Source organism: Cebus imitator, unplaced genomic scaffold (assembly GCF_001604975.1).
Source record: "Cebus imitator isolate Cc_AM_T3 unplaced genomic scaffold, Cebus_imitator-1.0 Scaffold76, whole genome shotgun sequence".
Taxonomy (NCBI): Eukaryota; Metazoa; Chordata; class Mammalia; order Primates; family Cebidae; genus Cebus; species Cebus imitator.
The window spans coordinates 2,505,733-2,528,886 of NW_016107391.1; the positions used below are offsets into that span (position 1 = coordinate 2,505,733).

General features: G+C 43.3%; 1 protein-coding gene and 1 pseudogene across 6 annotated transcripts in view; both read right to left on the minus strand.

Annotated features, from left to right (window-relative positions):
• Positions 1 to 11,827: 11,827 nt before the first annotated feature.
• LOC108307007 lies at positions 11,828 to 17,538 on the minus strand (annotated as a pseudogene).
• A 135-nt stretch (positions 17,539 to 17,673) lies between these two features.
• FGF1 (fibroblast growth factor 1) overlaps positions 17,674 to 23,154 on the minus strand; it is a 106,758-nt gene continuing 101,277 nt past the window's right edge. For 4 of the 6 annotated variants that reach the window (XM_017532282.1, XM_017532281.2, XM_037739898.1 and 1 more), the window contains exon 4: positions 17,674 to 20,224. In XM_017532282.1, the coding sequence (XP_017387771.1) occupies positions 20,030 to 20,224 (195 nt within the window). In that variant the 3' untranslated portion in view covers positions 17,674 to 20,029. The remainder of the gene's footprint in view (positions 20,225 to 23,154) is intronic. The other 2 variants (XM_017532284.2, XM_037739899.1) reach the window with 1 other exon arrangement.

Here is a 23,154-nt window from a genome sequence, read left to right on the forward strand (position 1 = left end):
CTGCTTCAACCCAGGAGGTAGTGGTTGCAGTGAGCAGAGATCACGCTATTGCACTCCAGCCTGGGTGACAGAGTGAGACTCTGTCTCAAAAAAAAAAAAAAAAAAAAAAAAAAATTCACCAGAGAATTTCCTAGAATGAGAGGACATACATTTCCAGATTGGAAGGGCCCACCACAAACTCAACACAGTGAATAAAAAGATCCACACTAAGACTCACTATTAAAACATTTCAAACACTGGAGGCAAAGTAGATACTGAAAACTTCCAGAGGAAAAGAAGTCGTGCCATATAATTGATAAGAAATCAGAATGATGTCACACTTCTTCATATCAATATCCTACTCTTAGGGAACAAAAGAACAATCCCTTCATGTTTCTGAGGGAGAATAATTTCCAACTGAAATTTCCATACCCAGCCAGACTGTCACCCAAGTAAGAGGTTGGAATGAAGACATTTTCAGGCACAAGTGCCTTTTAAAAAGGGACTTTCGGTGTACCATTTGTATAAAAGCTATGGGAGGATATTTTAAAAGATGGGTAGGTGAACGAAGAATAAATCAAGAAAGAGGATTCCATGGGATCCTGGAACAGTCAGTCCAAAACTCGAGAGAGTTATAAGGAACCCCAGGAAAATCATGGAGGGAAGCCATAGGGTGATTGCTGTGCAGAAAGCCTGAGAACAGCCTCATGAATTGGAGAAAGAGATTGAAGGGCTTCACAACGGATATTGCAGTGAAAAGTTGAACTGATAAGCAAAGTAGTTGACTGTACTGAGAGGCATTTTAGAGATTTACCAGAGAGTTTGGGGCTGAATTAATGATGAATAGGTTGAAAATGGAGGAAATAAAAACCAGACACTGATATAAGAAAAGAGACACAATCATTTGTGTGGTCTTTATGCAACTAACAGTTAACGTGAATGTTGATCTAGTCAATGCACTGCTATTTACATTTAAAATTAAAATTACATAAAATTCAAGTTTCAATTATTCAGTCACACAATTCACATTTCCAAGTGCTCAAGAGCCACATGTGGCTAATGAGTATCATTCTGCTCAGCACAGATAGCATGTCCATCAGCGTGGAAGATTCTGTTGGACAGTACTATCCTAAATTGTTCTCAGATTCATCTCTTCTTCCCAGCACGTTGCCATTCTCTCTGAGGTAGTATAGAGTAGCGATGGAAGGTATGGACCTCGTAGTTGAAATACTTGAGCTCAAGTATGGGTGTCATCACTCACTTGCTGTGTGACTTTGGGTATATCATATAACCTCTTGGTGCTTCCGTTTCTCCATCTTTAAGATGAAGATACCAAAAGCATCATCAGTATCTTCTCCTGAGGGTTGTAAAGGTAGACGGTGATCATGCATTTATCTGAAGTGCTGAGCACCATGCCTGGCCCATGGGAACCACTAAGGAAAGGTTGCCTGCTACAATTACTCCTCTTCCCGCTCCTCACCACCCACCTGGTCAGCCACTTCTGAGCTCGCATGCAGCCCTGAAGGACAGTTCCCAATCAAACCCAAAGCTTCCCAAGTCAAAGCCCACGTCTCTCTCTTTCTCTCCCCAAGGACGTCCTCGGGTGCTCCAGGAGCTTGTCATTCCAGAGGCAGAGCAGCTCAGAAGTGCTGGGATTTACACCTCTAGTAGAAACCCACAACCAGAGGATGGAAATCAGTGGGTAAGTACCCCAGCTTCCCTGCTGGGCAATTCTGAGGTGTTTCCTCCACAATCCCTCAGAGCCCTGCGCCAGAATTGAGGCCAGTTTTCTACAGCTGTGGCCTGCTCAAAGATCTGCCCTTTGTTGGCTCTTCTTCCTTTCACGTATGACTTTCTCCTCCTTCAACTTGTGCTTCTTGGATTTTCCTCTCAACCTGCACCCAAGTAATGCTCTCGGGGTCTGTTTTTGGGGTACCCACACTAAGATCATTATCATCGTTATCATCTCATCATCATTGTCATCATCATCACTGTCAATTCGTTTTCTTATCTCTTTTTTTTTTTTTTTTTTTTGTGATAGAATCTTGTTCTTTTCCCCAGGTTGGAGGGGTGCAGTGGCGTGATCTCAGCTCACTACAACATCCGCCTCCTGGGTTCAAGTGATTCTTGTGCCTCAGCCTCCTGAGTAGCTGGGATTACAGGCACATGCCACCCTGCCCAGCTAAGTTTTGTGGTTTTGGTAGACATTGGGGTTTCACCGTCTTGGCCAGGCTGGTCTCAAACTCCTGACCTCAAGTGATCCTCCTGCCTTGGCCTCCCAAAGTGCTGGGATTACATGCATTTGTCACTGTACCTGGCCAATTTATTTTCTCCTTATCTCAAGACCAAGCTCCTGCAGGAGCCTCCTGGCTGGTTTTCCCATCCTTTCCACGCTGCAGCTAGAGCTGTCTCAGTTTAATCAAAATGTCAAGTTATGACTTAACTGCTTAAAATCTCCACTGGTTCCTTCTTGCCCAAAGGCAGAGTGGAACTCTGCAATAAAGAACCTTCGAAAATTCCCCAGATTTGTGAAGTAATTTTCTTCCTTTACCAGCTTCACATGATGCTGCTCAACATTCTTTAAACCTGCTGTTCTCATTTGCACTTGTGACCAAACCCGTGCTGTCTCCTCTGACTGGAGTCATAATAATAGCAGTAATAGTAAATATTCATGGACCACTTGCCCTGTGCCTTGCAGTGTTTCTGTGCAATCCGTATGGCTAAAGTTCACTGAATCCTCATGACAACCATGTGAAAAAGGTTATGCTCTTCTCCCTATATTACAGATAGGGAGACCAAGTCTTAGAGAAATAACAAATACAGTGGTGGCGTCAGAGGACTGTAGAGCTTGTGCCCTTTACTTGGCAGGAAAGTGACATCAAACACACATAGTTAACTCACTGGAAAGAAACTTTCCTTACTCAGGAGAGAGGAAAGAAAAAGTCGCAGTTAATAGTGTGGGTGATCTGCTCATCATTCCACTCCTTGCATGCGTGCTCCCAGAGCAGTGAGCGGTGAGGCAGGAGTCTGCTGTTGTCCCAGTTTTCTGGGTCTCTCGTACCAGGAGCACTTCTTGGCTAAGGGTGCTTAATTATTCATTATATTCCTAGGATGTGGCCCCCAAGCACATGCCGGTGACTTCCTCTGGTGCTCAGCTGAAGTAGCAGTGATATATGATCTGTTTCTATGTGGGTGGAAGGAACGGCCATGTTGGATTTGCCCCACGATGGTACATCTGTCTCCCTGAAGGCTTGTCAGGGGTGACTTTGGCCACGTGTGGCCCCCTGTCACATGTGACCCTGTGGTATCTAGTCCATGAGTGAGGTGGGACTCCAGGGTCCTGTTTCCTTTTCCCACTTCCCCACCTGGTAGACACCTGCTGTCTTAGTCTGTCTGGCCTGCTGTAAAAAAGTGCCACAGACTAAATAGCATATAAACAACAGAGATTGATTGTTCACAGTTCTGGAAGCGGGATGTTCAAGATCACCGCACCAGCAGATTTGGTGTCTTGCAAGGCCCACTTTCTGGTTCATAGAAAGTGGTTCATGGCTCCTTCTGGCTTTGTCCTCACATAGTGGAAGAGACAAGGAAGATCCATCAAGCCTCTTTTAGAAGGGCACTAATTCCGTTGACCAATCACCTCCCCAAGGCCCTACCTCCCAACACTATCACGTTGATGATTCCGTTTCAACAGATGAATGTTGGGGACATGCACACATACAAACCATAGTGTCTGCTTATCTCTTGTGACACAGCTGAAATGTTACTCCTCTGGGAAGTCTTCACTAACTCTTCTGGGAAGAATTTTTCCTCCTACCTGTGTTCTGGCGGCATCCAGTCCGTACTCCTCTTAGTGCTCTCCTAAGTTGTGTTTTAATGATTTGTTTGTATATCACAATCTCTAGCTACATTGTGTGAACCTCTCAATAGTGTAGGTTTTTTGTTCTCTGGATTCTCTGGTGTTGGTTACAATCCCGTTTTCCATACTAGGAATTCAGAAACTACTTTCTTGTTTGGTTGTCAGGAAGGCAGATCTCCATGCCTTTTAAACGTTTATTTTATTGTATTATTATTATTTTTTTTTCTGAGATGGACTCTCAGTCTGTAACCCGTACTGGAGTACAGTGGCGCGATCTCAGCTCACTGCAACCTCTGCCTCCCAGGTTCAGATAATTCTTGTGCCTCAGCCTCCCAAATAGCTGGTATTACAGGCATGCACCACCATGCCTGGCTAATTTTTGTATTTTTAGTAGAGATGGGTTTTGCCATGTTAGCCAGGCTGGTCTCAAACTCCTGACCTCAAGTCAGGATCCACCTGCCTCAGCCTCCCTAAGTTCTGGGATTACAGGTGTGAGCCACTGCACCTGGTCCCATGCCTATTAGAAAAAGGAATGAGATCAATTCAGAGTGGTTATTATAAACAGTCAGTCATGTTTCTTATAGAACCTGGAGTACCAATAATATTCTGTCTCTATTCACTTTATATCTCTTTGGTTTCTCTCTTCTTTCCATGGGATCACTGTTTGACCTTTGGACTTTAAGGAACTAGTTTCTGAAAAGTAATGTGGGCTGTTGAGTTTTCCTCCTTAGATCTATAAAAATGTATGTATGTTACCTATTTTCATACCCAGTTTAAGACATTGCCTCCGGCCAGCTAATCTCCCCTCTCTTGTCCCTGAACCATGAAACTTGCACCATCTCTGAAAAGTTTCCAAGTTGTCTTTCTGTTTTTGTAGCTTGTAAAAGATGTGGGTTTTGGTTGTATGATTCTTTTTAAGCTGCTTCATTTGTTTTTGGACTGAAAAGTAGCATAGCTACCCAAACTTGGACAGAAACATAAAATTCAGAATCTCTGGAAGTACAGTAATAAGAAGCTAATTACTTCATGTTTTCAATATGAATGAGACTCAAATACAGAACAGAATTACTGCTTCCCTGTTCTAACTCGCACCCTAAGCCATGCTGGCAAATCTTATTTTCCCTCTTGGGTTTAAGGGAATCTGCTGGGAATAAAAAGCATTTTCCTCTACTCCACCTGCTGGATGGAATGCATAAAAGCCTCCATGAGAGATCAAAGTATTTAGCAAATACAACTTCAGCTTCCACAGTTTCAAGTCTGAAATATATTTCAGAGTTTCAGATTTGACTCCAGGCCAGAAACATGCATGCTGATACTGATGATTTGTTTCCTTTGGCAGAGGGTCTAGGGAAGTGTTATAATTCAGCTGTAGGAAGATAGGAGAATTGCATGTATGTGGCTTCTACTTGATTGTCTGCAGATGGTGGAGAATGGAGTCTACCAGCTTCCCTCTTCTATCAGTGGCTTCTACTGCCCAACTGCTGCCTCAGATGACATAATTAAAGAAAATTATGATAAAATGTGACAAAGATTTTTATAACATCATTTCACAGTACTGTACATATAGCCTACTCAACTTACGACCAAATAGTGTTACCACCAGTCTGTCGGAACCAATTGTGGTCATAAGTCGAGCACTAGCTGTACAGTACTGTGAAATGATGTTATAAAAATCTTTAAGTCACATTTTATCATAATTTTCTTTCATTATTGTTATATATCATAATTTTCTTTGTTCATGTTATGCCATTTGTATCATCTCTACACCATTTTGTTTCTTATTTTTACATTCGTCAGGTTTAAGTAAAACACTGCATTACCAGTACAACTGGTTTAATATTTGCAAAACATACAAAATTACAAAATACAGGTGCATACAAAAATACATAATACATGTGTAAAAACTACCATAGGAAACATTTTCCCAATTGCAAAGCATATCAAAATATATAAACATGTACGAAACATTTTATTGGCCACTGGTGCTTGGCTGTGGATCGTTGATGTCGTCATCTGAGGCAGCAGTTGGGGTTACTGGAGTTGGTTTTTTCATAAACATGGTGAGCTTTGTCTGAATTGTATGTTTCTTTTTTTCTTCATAAATTTCACGATACAGACGAAACACATCGTGCGCCATCCGTTCAATCCTTGCAAATTGTTCCACGTTTGGGTCCATTGCTTCGAAATGTATAAGAAGTTTATTGGGAGGGGTTTGATGAAAAATATCCAAGACACAAAACACAAATTGCTGTACCAAGTCTGGGATAACAGTTGAAATGGTGCGCGCGGAGATGGTAGTGCTGCCGGAAGCTGGTCCGCACTGTCGTACGCCCAGCTGGGCAACGTTCGCGCTGCCAGACGCGGAGCAGTCGTGGCTAGCGATTGTGGTCGTAAAGTCAAATGGTCGTAAGTTGCATAGGTCGTAAGTCGATCAATACCTCTATGGCAAAAATTTTGGAAGCAGTATGCGAATGACTGAAATTTGAAAAATGATGTGTTCATCAGTATCTGTCTCCCTTTATCAAGTGTAAGCTCCAGGAAAGAGGTTTTCTGTGCACCCTTGCACCCACCAGACCTAATGCATATTTAGGTCTTAAGAAATATTTGTTGAAAGAATGGACACGTGATTGAATGAGAAACCTAGTGATTTAACAAGTGTCCCTCCCAAGTAACATCAGGACAGGTGATTAGAAAGAAGGTTGAGGTTTTATTAAGGATCATCCACATAGATTGCAGACAGGAAATAGGCTGGAACTTTGTAGACTTAGAATGTTCACTTCAGATGCCCAGAGACTTGGCAGTCACAGGGCTGCAGGGAACCATGCCTGTTACCCTGCTCAGAACAGTTCAGTAGCGTCCTGGGCAGGTATTGCCACAGGATAGATTCCCTGGGAAGCAGACTCTGAGATGCAGATTAGCACATGGGAACTTTATTACAGAGTGTTCTTAGAGCACCTGTGGAAGAGAAGGAAGCGAAAGAAACACGGCAGAGGGAGAAGTTGGGACATTCCCAGTAGAGGCCTCCGCTTACCCTGTGAGAGGTTCTGACGCAGGAATAATCCTTTAGAGCTATCTAAATAATTAGGCTGGGTGTGGTGGCTCATGCCTGTAATTTCATCACTTTGGAAGGCTGAGGCAGGAGGATTGCCTAAGCCCAGGAATTCAAGACCAGCCTGGGCAACAGGGTGAGACCCCATGATATAGTTTGGATGTGTCCCCGCCCAGATCTCATCTTGAATTGTAGCTCCCATAATTCCCACGTGTCATGGAAAGGAGACAGTGGGAGGTAATTGGATAATGGGGGCAGGTCTTTTCTATGCTGTTCTCATCATAGTGAATAAGTCTCACAAGATCTGCTGGTTTTATAAAGGGCAGTTCCCGTGCACACACTCTCTCTTGCCTGAAGTCAGGTTTGTCAGTAGAGGGCGCCGGAGGGACACTATCAGAAGAAGGGGCATTTCTTTGGGGTTCTTGTACTTTTCTTCTTGCTCCTATGGAACAGTGGCCACTGGGCAGCTCCCTGTGGAGACGTGCTGGTGCACACCTGCTGGAGAGTTTTGCTGGCACCCCAGCAAGTGCTTCCAGAGAGTTTCACCAGCATTCTAGTAGGAATGAAGCACCTCAGTGAAATTCTTCACCATCCAGTGGGCCACGGCCACATCTCAAATGCAGCCTGAAGCTCATCTTGAGAGGCTGTCCTCTTTCAAGTGGGTTCCTTCCTTGAGTACCCTCCTCAGCCTTGATGATAGTAGATACTCCCTACATCTGCTATTCCAATGTTCTTTAGAGAGAGCTTTACCCCTCTTAGTAGTTAATCCCTTTTACTAGTTAACAATTCTTTCCATTAAAATGTTACCCTGTTCAAATGATTGGTGTGGTTTCTGTCTCCTGACTGGACCCTGACTAATGTCATCATAGACAATAAATAGTTAATGGATGGGCTGGGCACAGTGGCTCACACCTGTAATCCCAGCACTTTGGAAGGCCAAGGAGGGCAGATCACTTGAGGTCAGGAGTTTGAGACCAGCCTGGGCAATCTGGCAAAACCCTGTCTCTACTAAAAATATAAAAATTAGCAAGAGAGATCCGAGATGGCTGATTACTAGCAGCTCAGGATTGTAGCTCCTAGTGAAAGCGCAGAGAACGAGAGGACGCCACACTTTCAGATGAATTTTTGTTGCTCACGGACTGAGATTCCCAGCGGAGGAGCCCCACGGGTTGCCAGCGCGACTCTTGTGGCTGGCGCAGTGGTTTTGCTCGTCACAAGAGTCGCAGCAGTTCTTGGTGCAGAGTAAATGGGACTGGGTCCCCTTTTGGCCGATGTTTGGAGCTCCGGGAAGGCAGAGTGACCTATTCAGCTGATTGAAGGACGGACTCAAAAAGGAAGCCAGACTGGAGATTCCCAGGCAGAAAAGCACCATCAATCTTAACGCCGTTTTAGCTGGCGCAGTGGGTTGCTCAGATTCCAGCGCTAGGAATCAACAAGTTGGCCATCCAGTCAGAAACCTAATTAGAAAGTTGGCAATTATAAAGACCACAGATGGTATTATAACGAAAGGAAGAAACCAGCCTAAAAATGCTGAGAATACCCAAAATCAGAACACCTCTCCCTCTACAGGGGAGCACAGTTCCTTATCAGCAACGGAACAAGGCCTGATGGAGAACGAGTGTGTTCCATTAACAGAAGCAGGCTTCAAAAGGTGGATGAAAGGAAACTTCTGTGAGTTAAAAGAACTTCTAACCCAATGCAAAGAAACTAAGAACTTTGAAAAAAGGTTTGACGAAATGCTAACGAGAATAGACAATTTAGAGAGGAATATAAGTGAATTAATGGAGCTGAAAAACAACACGAGAGCTTCGCAAAGTATGCACAAGTTTTAACAGCCGAATTGATCAAGCAGAAGAAAGGCCATCAGAGGTCGAAGACCAACTTAATGAAATAAAACAAGAAGACAAGATTAGAGAAAAAAGGATAAAAAGGAATGAGCAAAGTCTCCAAGAAATATGGGACTATGTGAAAAGACCTAATCTACATTTGATAGGTGTACCTGAATGTGATGAAGAGAATGAATCCAAGCTGGAAAATACTCCTTCAGGGTATTACTCAGGAAAACTTTCCCAACCTAGCAAGGCAGGACAATATTCAACTCCAGGTAATACAGAGAATACCACAAAGATATTCCTCAAGAAGACCAACCTCAAGGCATATAATCATCAGATCCACCAGGGTTGAAATGAAGGAGAAAATACTAAGGGCAGCCAGAGAGAAAGGTCAGGTTACCCACAAAGGAAAGCCTATCAGACTCACAGCAGATCTCTCAGCAGAAACCCTACAAGCCAGAAGAGAGTAGGGGCCAATATTCAACATCCTTAAAGAAAAGAACTTTCAACCCAGAATTTCATATCCAGCCAAACTAAGCTTCACAAGCGAAGGAAAAATGAAATCTTTTGTGAACAAGCAAGTACTCAGAGATTTCATCACCACCAGGCCTGCTTTACAAGCGCTTCTGGAAGAAGCATTACACATAGGAAGGAACAACCAGTATCAGTCTTTCCAAAAATATACCAAAAAGTAAACAGCATCAACAACATAATGAAGAATTTACATCAACTAATGGGCAAAACAGCCAGCTAACATCAAATGGCAGTATTAAACTCATATATATTATTATTAATCCTAAATTTAAATTGACTAAATCCCCCAATCAAAGGACACAGCCCAAACCCATCGGTATACTGCATCCAGACCCATCTCACATGCAAGGATACACAAAGACTCAAAACAAAGGAATGGAGAAAGATTTACCAACCAAATGGAAAGCAAAAATAAATAAATATGTAAAAAGCAGGAGTTGCAATTCTCTCCTCTGATAAAATAGACTTTAAAGCAACAAAGATCAAAAGAGGCAAAGAAGGACGTTACATAATGGTAAAAGGATCAATGCAACAAGAAGAGCTAATGATCCTAAATATATACGCACCCAACACAGGAACACCCAGATACATAAGACTTATAAAGAGACTTAGACTCCCACACAATGATAGTGGGAGACTTCAACATCAATAATAGACAGATCAACGAGACAGAAAATTAACAAGGATATCCAGGACTTGAACTCAGATCCGGAACAAGTAAACTTAATAAACATTTATAGAACTCTCCACTTTAAATACACAAAATATACACTCTTATCAGTACCACATCATACCTACTCACAGGTTTAAATGAAATATTGGTTGGCTGCTTGTTTGTTATTTTCTTCCCTCATTTTTTTTCCTGTCTCCATTATTAAGCACAATTATTGGCATAAAAGAGGTTTTCAATACCCATTTTTAGACTGCATACTAGCCTGAGCAATAAAGCAATACTCCTGTTCTCTCTCCCTCTTCCTCTTCCTCTTTATTCCTCTCCTTCATTCTTTTTTTTTCTTTTTTTTCTTTCTCTCTTTCTTTCTTTTTTTCCTTTAAAAAAAAAAAAATTTGCGGGGCGTGGTGGTGCTCGCCTGTAGCCTTAGCTACTCAGGAGGCTGAGGCAGGAGAATCACTTGAACCGGGAAGCGGAGGTTGCAGTGAGCTGAGATTGTGCCACTGCCCTCCAGCCTGGGTGACAGAGTGAAGTTTTTGGGAGTTACACGTTTTTAAGCAATCTATAAAACCAATCTCTTTTTCACCTCAATTAAATATATGGCAGATTCCAGTAGCACCGAAGATATGGAAACATATTTCCCTCTCATTTGCTCTCTCTGCATAACCATCATATGGATTTACAATTTGGTCCTGTATTAGCTGAAACAATCCAGCCAGTCTTTTTTTTTCTAATGAAGACTAACAGCCCGATGGCTGCTAAGCGTTCTACCCATCATCGTTCGAACTTCGCTCACCTCCCAGGCCTGTTAAGGCCTTTGTCCTTGTCGTCAGGACTAGGTAGGTCTCGCCCAATGGGGACAAAGTGGTCACTGGGGATCCAGATCTGCACGGCTCCGTGGCCTAAAGAGGCAGCCGAGCCTGCCTGCGTCCTTAGGCCGCCTTCCCAGACCCTCTATCACCTAACGACCTCCGCTGCAGAGCATTCGAGCAGCCGCCAAGTTTTCTGGTCCGCCCCTCTCGCCGCCACCCAAAGCCGTTGCATCCGGGCAGCTCAGCTGGGGCTCTGTCGAGGCCCGGCACACTTGGGCCGGGAGACCAGGTGGCCAGCAGGGTCCAGGCTGGGTACTGGCTGGGAGACGCTGCCGCCGCCATCAATCACCAAAGTGGGGTGGGGTAGAGAGGTTCACCACGGCTTCAAGGTCTGAGCCTGGCCAGGCCAATGTGCAGCCACAGCAGAGGCCTCCGGTGTCTGAAGGGCAGAGGGCGCCTCTGTCCTGGGGCCCCCCAGCCCACCCGCCAGCCCGGGGCCGGAGGACCTGGAGGGCCCAGGGGGATCTCGCAGTGCTCTGCGTTTCTCCATGTTCTCTGCCGGACCGGAACTCTATTTTAAAAATTTTTAATTTTAGCAAGCAGCCCACTGAACATGGCACTAAACCTCTCTCCTTCCAGGCAGGATTACTCTGAAAGGCAGGTGTGCTTTTCATTCATCCTCTCTTAGCAAGTGGTGCCTGTTCCGTGCTGGAGTTAAGTTTGAGCCCCTCTTTCCACACCCTGTTCCTGGATACACCAGCAAGACCTGGCCTGAATAGAGCTGAGAAACTCGTTTAAAACAGGTAGAAGTGGGCTGGGACAAGGGGCACTCTGCGAGATGAGGAAGGGAGAAGCACAGAGGGCCCAGGAAGGCATAGCGGGTGAGGGAGCAGCTGGTGTTTCTGTCCCTCTAAATATCTGGGCTTCCTGCTACCCCAACCCTGGAGGGTGGGGATAGGGGGTAAAACTAGATGCAAGGAACTCTGGGGCCCTCTGGCTGTTCAGTCCAACCCTGCCACCCACCCACCCCCCACCCACCAAAGAGAAAAAAGAAAGAATGAAAAGAAAAGCCACAGGGCCACAAGCACACCCCTACAACTCAGAAAACTCGTTGGCACACTTCTCGTTGATGGAGATCCGGATCTCTTCCTCCTCGTAATTGTCAAAGTTACTGGCATCCCCAGGGCCTGCGAACTTCGGGATGAAGGGAGCTTCCACCTTCTTCTCATAGATGGCGATCCCGTTGGTTGTGGCGAACCACTTGTGGTTCTTGATGTCGCTGACCCCGTTCCAGAGGTTCCTGAAGCGCTTGGTGAGGTCCACCTGCAGCAGGCTCAGCAGCAGGTCCTTCAGGTCAGAGCTGACGTGGGAGGGGAACCGCACCTTCCCAGAGACGATCTTCTGATAGATCTGGATCCACTGGTCGGCATAGAAGGGCGGGAAGGCCATGGCCATCTCATAGGCCAGCACCCCCAGGGCCCATCAGTCCACGGCCTTGTTGTAGCCTTTGCTCAGGATGATCTCGGGGGCCAGGTACTCGGGGGTCCCGCACGGGGGCCAGGTACTCGGGGGTCCCGCACAGGGTCCAAGTGTGGCCCCTCATGCGCTTGGCGAAACCGAAGTCCGTCACCTGCAGGTAGCCCTGCTGGTCAATGAGGAGGTTCTTGGGCTTCAGGTCGCGGTGGATGAGGTCAAGCAAATGCAGGTACTGGAAGGCCAGGACGATCTGGGCGGCATAGAAACAAGCATGGGGCTCTCTGAACCTTCCGACGCACCGTAGGTGGGAGAACATCTCCTCACCCAGGGATATCCTTTCTTCTGCTTGGTCAATTCGACTGTTAAAACTTGTACACACTTCCCGAAGTTCTCGTGTTGTGTTTTTCAGCTCCATCAATTCACTCATATTCCTCTCTAAATTGTCTATTCTCGTTAGCATTTCATCAAATCTTTTTTCAAGGTTCTTAGTTTTTTGCATTGGGTTAGAATAAGTTCTTTTTGCTCACAGAAGTTTCTTATTATTCACCTTCTGAAGCCTGATTCTGTCAATTCATCACACTCATTCATCAGGCCTTGTTCCCTTGCTGGTAAGGAGTTGTGACACCTTGTAGAAGGAGAGGCATGATTTCAAGTATTTTCAGCCTTTTTGCGCTGGTTTCTTCCCATCTTTGTGGATTTATCCACCTGTCATCTTTGTAGTTGCTGACTTTCAGATTGGGTCTCTGAGTGGACGTCCAGTTTGTTGGTGATGAAGTTATTTCTGTTTCTTAGTTTTCCTTCGGCGATGCTCCTCCCCCACAGAGATAGACCTTCCTGGCTTCAGCTGTGCTTGCTGTGAAACTCTGAACCCACAGCGTTTCCAATTGCTGTTGTTTTGTGGGGGTGGGACCAGCCGAATCTGATCACCTGGCTCCCTGCCTCAGAGCATTTTTTTTTTTAGTTGAACGGTAGATTCTCTCCCAGGTATTCCGGTCGCCTGTTGAAAAAGCGCCAGGATCTGTGTGATTTCCCATGCGCCGACCCACTGCGCCGACTGAAACAGTGGCGTTGAAATTCGTGGTGCTTTCTGCCTGGGAATCCTCAGGTCTGGCTCCCTGTTTCAGCCCCCTCTTCAATCAGCTAAATGGGCGACTCTGCCTTCCCAGAGCTCCAAACACCAACCAAAAGGGCACCCAGTCCCGTATATTCTGCACTGAGAACCGCCACGCTGGCCAAAAGAGTCGCGCTGGCGACCCATGGGGCTCCTCCACCTTCGGGAGTCTCCTGGTCCGTGGGCAACAAAAATCCATCTGGAAATGCGGCCTCCACTCACTCTCTGTGCTTTCACTGGGTCAATAGTGCTGTCCCTAATGCAGGCATTCTATTTTGAGAATGCAATAGATTTTACTGTTTGTTTCCACAGGAAGTTGCTAAACTGTTAATACAGTTGATATTCCCAGCCTCTCAACAGTCTTGTGTTTCTAATCCACACAAAACAAGGTAGTATATAATATGCTCCTATAACTTATTTTGGAGAACAAGGCATATTAGAAAATAATCCAACATCTTATTCTTATGTGTCTATGGGTCAGACTAAAAAAAAAATTTCCTAAGACAAGAAAACATGAAATGTGAAAATCACAATGAAGGATGTCTCTGTGACAATTGGCACAAATTGACTGTTTACATCTCTATCCCCAAACACTTTGCCCAAGTGAACCAAATCCTTAAGTTGACACAGTTCCAAACGGAGTGCCCAACCCTTCATTAAGGCTGATAGAAAAGCACATGGAGGACATGTGAGGTTTTACTTGTTTATGTAATAAAACAGACACCAATGTTTAGCTGCTGCATGTGTAAATTTAGCCTGTGTGACAGTGGGGAGCTAAGAAGGAAGGAGGCAATTTGGGAAATACCTCCTTCCCACATCACAAACATTCTCAGAACCATTGGAAGACCCCAAAGCTAGGTCCTAAAATACGTGTATTTTATAAAGCAAACCCACCCTCTGGCTTCAGGCTTTGTGTGACCTGATTTCTCTTTTTAATTTTATAACTAGGGTGGAAAGCTAACAGTGTAGTATGTCATGGTCAATATGTCAACCGCAAAGTGGGTCCAACGTTGCAGAAAGATTCCAGTAGTCATTTAGTACATTTCCCTTGTAAGTTGCGAGAACAGTAGTTGAATCACTGGGGTCTGGAGTCCCTAATGTCAGATCCCCAAGCCTAAAGCTCTGAAGTCTCTTTGTGGATTTTAGTGTACATTTATGTACAATGGCAAGCAGAGTTTTTTCCTGGGGGCAGAGGACAACTTTAAGGAGTGGATTCAAAAGGAGGGGGTGCCACTTTTTACTAGCCATTATTTCAATTTTAACGGTCATCAAACAAATCATCCCTAGTCATTTTGAAATGGAGAACATACAAATCCCACTGCTCAGTTGGGCTTAAATATTTCCATATCGTCACTACTGCTTCTAAAAATATTTTTTGTTAATTTGTGAAAGTGTAGTTGACAGCACATTTTTGTCTGATGTGCTGCTACTACCATATTAGCTAATATAACAACAACCCAAAAGTGCTTCGGATTGGAGATTCCTCCTCCCTTCCCACCCCATGATAAATAGGACATCACTCAGCTAAATATGAAAAGTGAAGACTATGCTTATATTTTTCTCTTTGTGGTCAAGTTCACTGACAGGCGGGCCATTCTCAGCCACCCGCACCCCACCAAATATTTAAGACATAGAATTACTTTGTTTAGTTGGTTCAGCCAAGATGGAAATTTCAGATCCAGATCCCTGTATAAGCTGCATTCCAGCAGCAATGGTGTTTAGCTTATGACTGGGCGAGGAATGACACACTTTTTGAAAGGTAGATAAGCAGTGAGAGAGGATCATTTCCAGAAAGTGATGGGAGCTGAGGAAGATGCATAGAGGCCCCAGCTTATAGCCTTTTCTCAGTTCTATCTACTTTTTATGTTTTCATTAGAAATGGTTAAGAACTAGGAATTGGTAGGGAGGTGGAGGAGGCAACAAAGAGGAATGAAGACTGTGGGAGTTAGGGAGGGAATGACCTCAAGACCCAAAGTGATGAGAATTCCAAAGGAGGGGGAGGGGTCACAGTCTCCAGGGCTTCCAAGAGCAGAAAAATCTGCCAGACCAGCCTTGCAGGCAGCAGTGGGTGCCCATGGAATCTGTTCCATTACATTCATTTTGCATGATTAGCAACAAAACTGACTAAAAGAATTAACAGAGCCTTCAAAATAGATGGTTCCTGGGTAACAGGATGTCCCCTTGTCTTGTTTACTCAAGAACAAACTGTGTCTTTGAAAAGACTGAAGTCATGACACAAGATCCTCATTGGGTCCTGCCATCTTTGGGAAGAACAGTCGCTTTAAGTCAGTGTTTTTCAAACTGCGGTTGTGACCCATGAATGTTGTGAACCAGTTTGAATCATGTTTGACCAGTGTGTTTTAGTGGAATGTAACAGAAAAATCAAAGTGCATCTCATCTAGTTTTGTGAAATTTTTGCTTCTGTTGTGTGTATAACCATATGTTTGTGCCAGGTTGTTATGGAAAATGTAGTTCTTATGGTGGAGCAAGATCTAAAAAGTAGAAAAACACTGCTTTAGGCAACGTTAGAAGGGAAAGAAGGGATTGAGTGTGGTATACAAATAATGTGGTATGTAATTAGCAGAGTGAGAACACATTGCCCAGCTTTTTCTTTAGGTGATGTGTGTGCATGTGTGTGTGTGCATGTATGTGTGCATGTGTGTGTGATTCCACATGATGTGCTAGGCAGCAGCATACTTCCTCCTAAGAATAAGATGTCTTAAGATCCAGAGATTTATTTAAGGAAACACTGCTTAGAATGATAATTTAGAAAATCTGAAAAGCAAATCTACAGCTCCACATCAGGGCTCTTAAGATGAATAGATCCACCCTCTTGCCATTGTCTTCAAATTATAAATAAGTCCTTAAATGTTTTTTTGGAGGGAGGCCAGGTACAGTGGCTCATGCCTGTATGCCAGCACTTTGGGAGGCCGAGGTGGGCAGATCACTTGAGGTCGGGAGTTCAAGACCAGCCTGACCAACATAGAGAAACCCCGTCTCTACTAAAAATACAAAAAAATTAGCCAGGTGTGGTGGTGCATGCCTGTAATCCCAGCTACTCGGGAGGCTGAGACAGAAGAATCGCTTGAACCTGGGAGGCAGAGATTTTGGTGAGCTGAGATTGCTCCATTGTACTCCAGCCTGGGCAACCAGAGCAAAACTCTGTCTCAAAAAAAAGAAAAATAAAAGTTGTTGTTTTTTTTTTTCCAGGTGATAATATCTTTGCCAGAAAAAAACAAAACAAAAAACCAAAAACAACAAAAAAACCCAGCCAGTCACCTCAACAATAATATCATAATTTTACATGGCTGATGTTAAGAAAAAGTTTCACCTGAGTTATTTATGGTGCCTGGCTCTCAGGAGGCGAATTTCCTGTATATGTATATTTCCCTAACAGAGACGTAGAAAATCAGAAAATCATCCATACTGCCTTCTGTTTCCAAAAACATTGAAAAATGTTTCTACCTTCACATTCCCTGTTAGCCTTTGAAGTCTGATATCCGGTGACAGGGTATCGAAATCTAAGCAGCCACACCTCAGGGATGCTGGGGAAGTCCTTTGACAGAAAGATGAGGAAGCAGGATGCTCAGAAACTCAGACACATTATCACTGATTAATGGAACATTTATTAATATTCGTAAGGTGCAGACTATGATACACAAAAAGACAGTGATGTAAAATGACAGGCGTCTTCATCAGAGGTCTGCTTTGTAGCCTGTGAGTTTAGTTGTCGGCAGTACACTCAAGGCTGAGGACTTGGCGACTTGGGCTCCTTTGCCTCTGACACAAAGCAAGGACCTTCAGTAACAGCTGATGCTCCAATCAGTTTTTTGCTCATACACACTGTTGGCCATAGGGATCTTTCTTATGGATTCCAAGGAAACCAGTACCTCCCTCCACCACCATCACATTGCAAAACAACCAAAAGCACATATGTTCAGAGCTGACTCGAAAATGAGTCCTCATGAGAGGCACATGACAAGAGCTGGCTACGAGACTTACTTAAGGAAGACAGCAGTGGGAATGTCCCCAGGTTAATGAACTAGAGTATGTTCAGAACAGAGCAGGGAACTACCAACCTCTTCCTTCTGACAAGATCTGACAGGTTCTTTGCCTGATTTGAAAGCAGTCTCTCTGAAGCTGACCCAGTTCTATAGTTGAAAATGCTTACCTTGCCATGTCCTTCTATAGTGTACCTTGCCATGTTCTCTGACATTTTGATAGGGGTTTATTTTATGCTGGAGGTTGCTAATTCTTGCAAAATCTGGGTTTCTGGGATTTGCCATTTATTCAGCAGGAACCTACAAAGTCTGTGTTTATTCTTGACTGAAAGAATTGAATACACAGCATCTTTCATCATAAATATAATGCCCCGGGAGAAGATACAGCAGCAAACCAGACAGACAAGGTCCCTAGGGGCCCCAGAACCCAGTACAGTGCCTAGCACACAGTAGGCAACTTAATAGTAATTGAACAGATACATGAATGATATCTGGGCTGAGATGGTGGAGGTCACATTGATGTTTTTACTACAATGCTTTGCATCTCTGAAATTACAGACTTCCATTTTACATGTTAGCAATGGTATTTAATTTTCCTTGGCCAACGTTATGCTTGAGTTTGATTCATACAATAAAAAGTATGGACCATTATAAATATCTTAGATTCCCTCTCGGGGTATCTTCTTCTGGCCAAATTTTCATACTAAAGAGATGAAAATTTTCATTTTCTCTAACCTGCCCTCAAAGATTTACTAAAATAAAAGAGATTCATCTTATCCAAGTTACAAAAACAAAAAAGTTATGAAATCATTTTGCTGCACAAATCTAAAATACTATTATTAACCATAATGTCAACTTACTTAGGTCAGTTCTTCAATTGCTATGCTTTGAACATTCACAAATGGTTTTTTTCCTTCCATTCTAAGTAATGACAGTTCAGTTACTAAGGAATTGTTTTTAATTAACAATTACTTCAATTTCCTATGAAACATGAGCTAACACTCTCATCAATTTTTATCCAAAATTATCATTGCTTAAGAGTTCCTACTTTCAAGAGAAAATTTGTAGTAGCGCAGTGGAAAACAAAAATCTCATTTTACAGGTAAATGTTAAGTATCAGATAATTGAGTAGCTTATACATTGTATCCTAGTACTATCATTCTCAGTGCCTGAATACTAATCAGTTTAACTGCTTTCAAGCTATATATTTTTTAATGCGATTAAAACGTACAGTCTCACAGTAAATTTCAATGGCTTATTAAAGGCCTTTACATGGCATCAGTATCATATATTAGAGATGAATGGTGTTTCTAATTTGCTAGTCACTTGAGTCAAGTTTACTTTAAGCAGAAAGCGTATTTATGCAAGTAATGGTAATACAAATGGTCTCGGGAAAAGCTGTCGGCGAGGATTTAACATTTTTGAAGTATGCTTTTGTGTATCTTTGAAATGGGCATTTTATAGGCATTGGGCCAAAGCATCTTAAAATCATGCTCCTTAGTACAGGTATAAGTATTATCAGTGCTGCCTGAATGCTCAGATAGACTGGTGAGGTGTGTTTTTAAGGGTGAGTGGAGGTCAGGTGAGGTGTGGGGATTTGAACTGCCTTCATTTGAGTAACATTCTTTAGGACCAGGGCCCTGCTGCTTAACATTTGACGGGGAAGGCAGCAGTATCCTCAGCACCTGCACCTGGGAGCCTGATGGAACTGCAGAAATTCTGCCCCCGACCCACTGAGTCAGAATCTTCATTCATACCAGGTCCCCAGATGATCTGCAAGCACTTCAGTGTTAGACAAGCACTGGGCTAGGACCCCAAAGCTGCTGCTTACCAGTGGCCAAGCACAGTGTGCGGCGTTACTTTCTTTCCTTCTCGCTTCTGAAATCATCCTCTTTTTATGATATCCCCTCAGCCAGTTTCCCTTTCTTTCCCCTCACTCCCACACTCACTCCCCAGACCCACACAAGTTTTCCAGCTGTGATGTCCTTGCTTTTATCAAGAAACCACTGCTAATGCCCCCCATCTGATGCCAGCCGGGTCTCTCTGCTGCTGAGTAATCTTGGGAAGGTCCAGGCATGGTAATGACTCCCAAGGATTTATTCTGCCTTCCGGTGGCTGGGCCTCCCCTTCTTCATTTATTCTACATGGAAATGTCATCCTTCTAAGTTATCCACCAAAACCCAGTTTCCCCTTTCCATTTTAAATCCTTCTGTTCTCAAGTGGGGGTTTCTTTGTCCCTGTTTCTGGTCATGGAATGCTGCCTTCCTAACCTGGCATGAAGCTTCTTTGCTAATGTTTGTAGGGCACAGAAAGGACAAAAGGTGTCTAGGGGAGTCATAGGCAGGGTTTACTCAGTAGAGGGGAATTACTAATGCCCCACTTGGCAGAACCCTTCACACACTTCATTTGGCCCTACCTTTGCAATGAGGGACTCAGCCTATAAGAGGCAATTGGACATCCAACCCCAGACCCAGACTGGCCAGCCAGTTGGCCCCTTGAAGCAATTTGGTCCCTCCTTTCCAAACTGTGCAGGGGTAAAGGGCTCTGCTAGAAGTGAACTGGGCATTTAGAAGCACATTGCTTACAAATTCAGGCTTTGTGGGCTGGGGGTTAGCGCAGCCAATGGTCAAGGGAACATTTTTGGGTCAACCAGGTGAGGACCCCTCAAGGCTTCTCTGGAGTGGTCAACACCCAGAACAGATCTCTTTAATCAGAAGAGACTGGCAGGGGGAGAAACAAGATTGCTTTCTGGCCATAGTGAGTCCGAGGACCGCGCTTACAGCTTCCATTCTTCTTGAGGCCAACAAACCAATTCTTCTCTGCGTGTTTCTTGGATATATAGGTGTTGTAATGGTTCTCCTCCAGCCTTTCCAGGAACAAACATTCCTCATTTGGTGTCTGCTAAAAAGATAAAACCAAAAGAGAGTAGGACAGTCAGTGAGTCGTTTGACATGGGAGTCTCCATTTACTAGCTGTGTGACATTGAGCAATTCTTTTGGAAGAATCAGCAACCTCCAGCCTAAAATAAAGCCCAATCAAAATGTCAGAGGACATGGTAGGGTAAACTTAACATTTTCCACTTTAGAATCGGGTCAGCTTCAGAGGGACTGCTTTCAAATCAGGCAAAGAACCTGTCAGATCTTGAGAGAAGGAAGATGTTGGTAGTTCTCTGCTCTGTTTTGAACATGCTGTAGTTCATTAATTTGGGGACATTTCTATGGAAGGAAAATGACAATTTGTGAAAGTTCAAAGCAATAGTGCAACTGAAGAATTGACCTAAGTTGACATTATGGTTAATAATAGTATTTTAGATTTGTACAGCAAAATGATTTCATAACATTTTTTTTTGTAACTTGGATAAATCTCTTTTATTTTAGTAAATCTTTGCAAGCAGGTTAGAGAAAATGAAGTGTGGCTTAACATCTCTTTAGTATGAAAATGTGGCCAGAAAAAGATACCCAGAGAGGGAATCTAAGATATTTATAATGGTCCATACTTTTTATAGTACGAATCAATCTCCATGCTTCAGTCTCCTCTTCAGGAAAATTGGGGTCATGGTGGGACTTATTTCAGAGGGTAGTCATAAGGACTTAGAACAGTACCTGGTACTAAAGAGCCTTCAATATGCATTTGTTATTATTGTAAACTCCCTTTCCATTTAAGATCCATTTTAAAGTAATAAAGATGCTACTTATGAGGCCACTTCAAAGAGACCTCAGGACTCTAGAATCTCCCACTGGGTACATCCTGCTGAACTATAAGTACCTTGAGGGCAGGGCTGGATCTTTTATCTCTGTAGTGGCCTGGCACACAGGCATGACTATGGAAAAGCATTCAAAATAGGTAAAAAGCAGACTGTGATGTAGTGTGTTTGTTTTTTGTTTTTTGTTTTTTTAACTTGAAGACTAGACTTAAAGAATAAATGAAAAGCTGTGAAAATGCCCTCTTATCCTGGTGATTTTCACTCATAATGCCAGGATTTTACCTCAGTATCATTATGAAGATATGCTTGTGCAGAATTTATCCTAAGCACGAAACATATCCTAAAATTTAAATATTTTTTAAAAAATGGAAATAGCTTTATTTTTTTGCTACTTATAAAAAGAATCTTATAAAAAGATACTACTTGTGGCCAGGCACAGTGGTTCATGCCTGTAATCCTAACAGTTTGGGAGGCTGAGGCAGGAGGATTGCTTGAGCCCAGGAATTTGAGGCCAGGCTGGACAACATAGCAAGACCCCATCTCTGAAAAAAAAAAATTTTTTTTTTTAATTAGCTAGGTGCTGTGGTGTGTACCTGTCATCCTAGCTACTTAGGAGGCTGAGGTAGGAGGATTGCTCGAGTCCAGGAGTTTGAGGCTGTAGTGAGTTAGGAGTGTACCACTGCACTCTAGCCTGGGTGACAAGAGTGAGACCCTGTCTCTAAAGAGTAATAAAAATGCTGCTTATAAGAAGAATTGTACTTTTAAAAACATACCTTTACTTTGTAAAAAAGAATAAACTACCCCAAAGCCTGTCACCCAGACACAGGCGACTGTTAATCGCTGATGAACATTCTTTTTTTGTTTGTTTGTTTGTTTTTTTTTAAAGATGGGGTTTCACCACATTGGTCAGGCTGGTCTTGAACTCCCAACCTCAGGTGATCCGCCCGCCTTGGCCTCCAAAGTGCTTGGATTACAGGCGTGAGCCACTGCACCCGGCCCTGAACATTCTTTCCTACGTCTCTTTATGTACGTACAGAATAGATAAGGCTATGTGGATATAGACTTATGATCTTATCAAAATGTCATGTTTCATTTGATGTTTTAAAAATGAACAACAAACCTATGAAAACATTCAATATTGCTAACAAGAAAAATGCAAATTAAAAATTATTTATCATATGTTAGCTATCCTATGTGCAAAGATAAAAAAATTTGCAAGACTTAGAATGTGGGAACTAGGCACTGCCATGCACAGCTGGTGAGATAAATTAATGGAAACTTTTTGAAGATAGTTTAGCAATATGTATCACAATTTACAATATGCATTACCTTTGATGCAGCAGTTTCACTTCTAGGAATCTATCCCTAGGAGATGGTTGAGCAGGTGTACAGCTATATCTTTGAAGATGGTTTGTGAACTAATGGTTATAAGGGCAAGAGACTGGGAGTAACCTATACGTCCATGGAAAGGTAATTGGTTAAGTGGATGAAAGAACATCCATACAGTAGAATTCAGTGCAGCTGTAAACTTCTTAAGCTGGAAATCAGCCACAACATATTAAAGATTGTACTTACTTGAAAAAAACATCTAGCAACCACTGTTTTGGTTACTTGTAGTTAATCTGTTGGTGGGATGGGGAACTTAAATTTTAAACTTTCTATTCGTCAAGATCTTAGACAAATATTTATTACATTTGGGTCTAAAACAGGTATATTAAAACACTTATGCTGGGAAATGAGACATCTGACTTTGCTTTGTCTTTTTCTTTTCTTTTTTTTTTTGAGACGGAATTTTGCTCTTGTTACCCAGGCTAGAGTGCAATGGCACGATCTCGGCTCACCGCAACCTCCACCTCACCGCAACCTCTGCCTCCTGGGTTCAAGCAATTCTCCTGCCTCAGCCTCCGGAGTAGCTGGGACTACAGGCACGCGCCACCATGCCCAGCTAATTTTTGTATTTTTAGTAGAGACGGGTTTTCACCATGTTGACCAGGATGGTCTTGATCTCTTGACCTCGTGATCCACCCATCTAGGTTCTCAAAGTGCTGGGATTATAGGCGTGAGCCACTGCGCCCGGCCTGCTTTGCCTTTTTCAAGTCGAGTGACCTCTGCAGTCTCTCTTCACCCA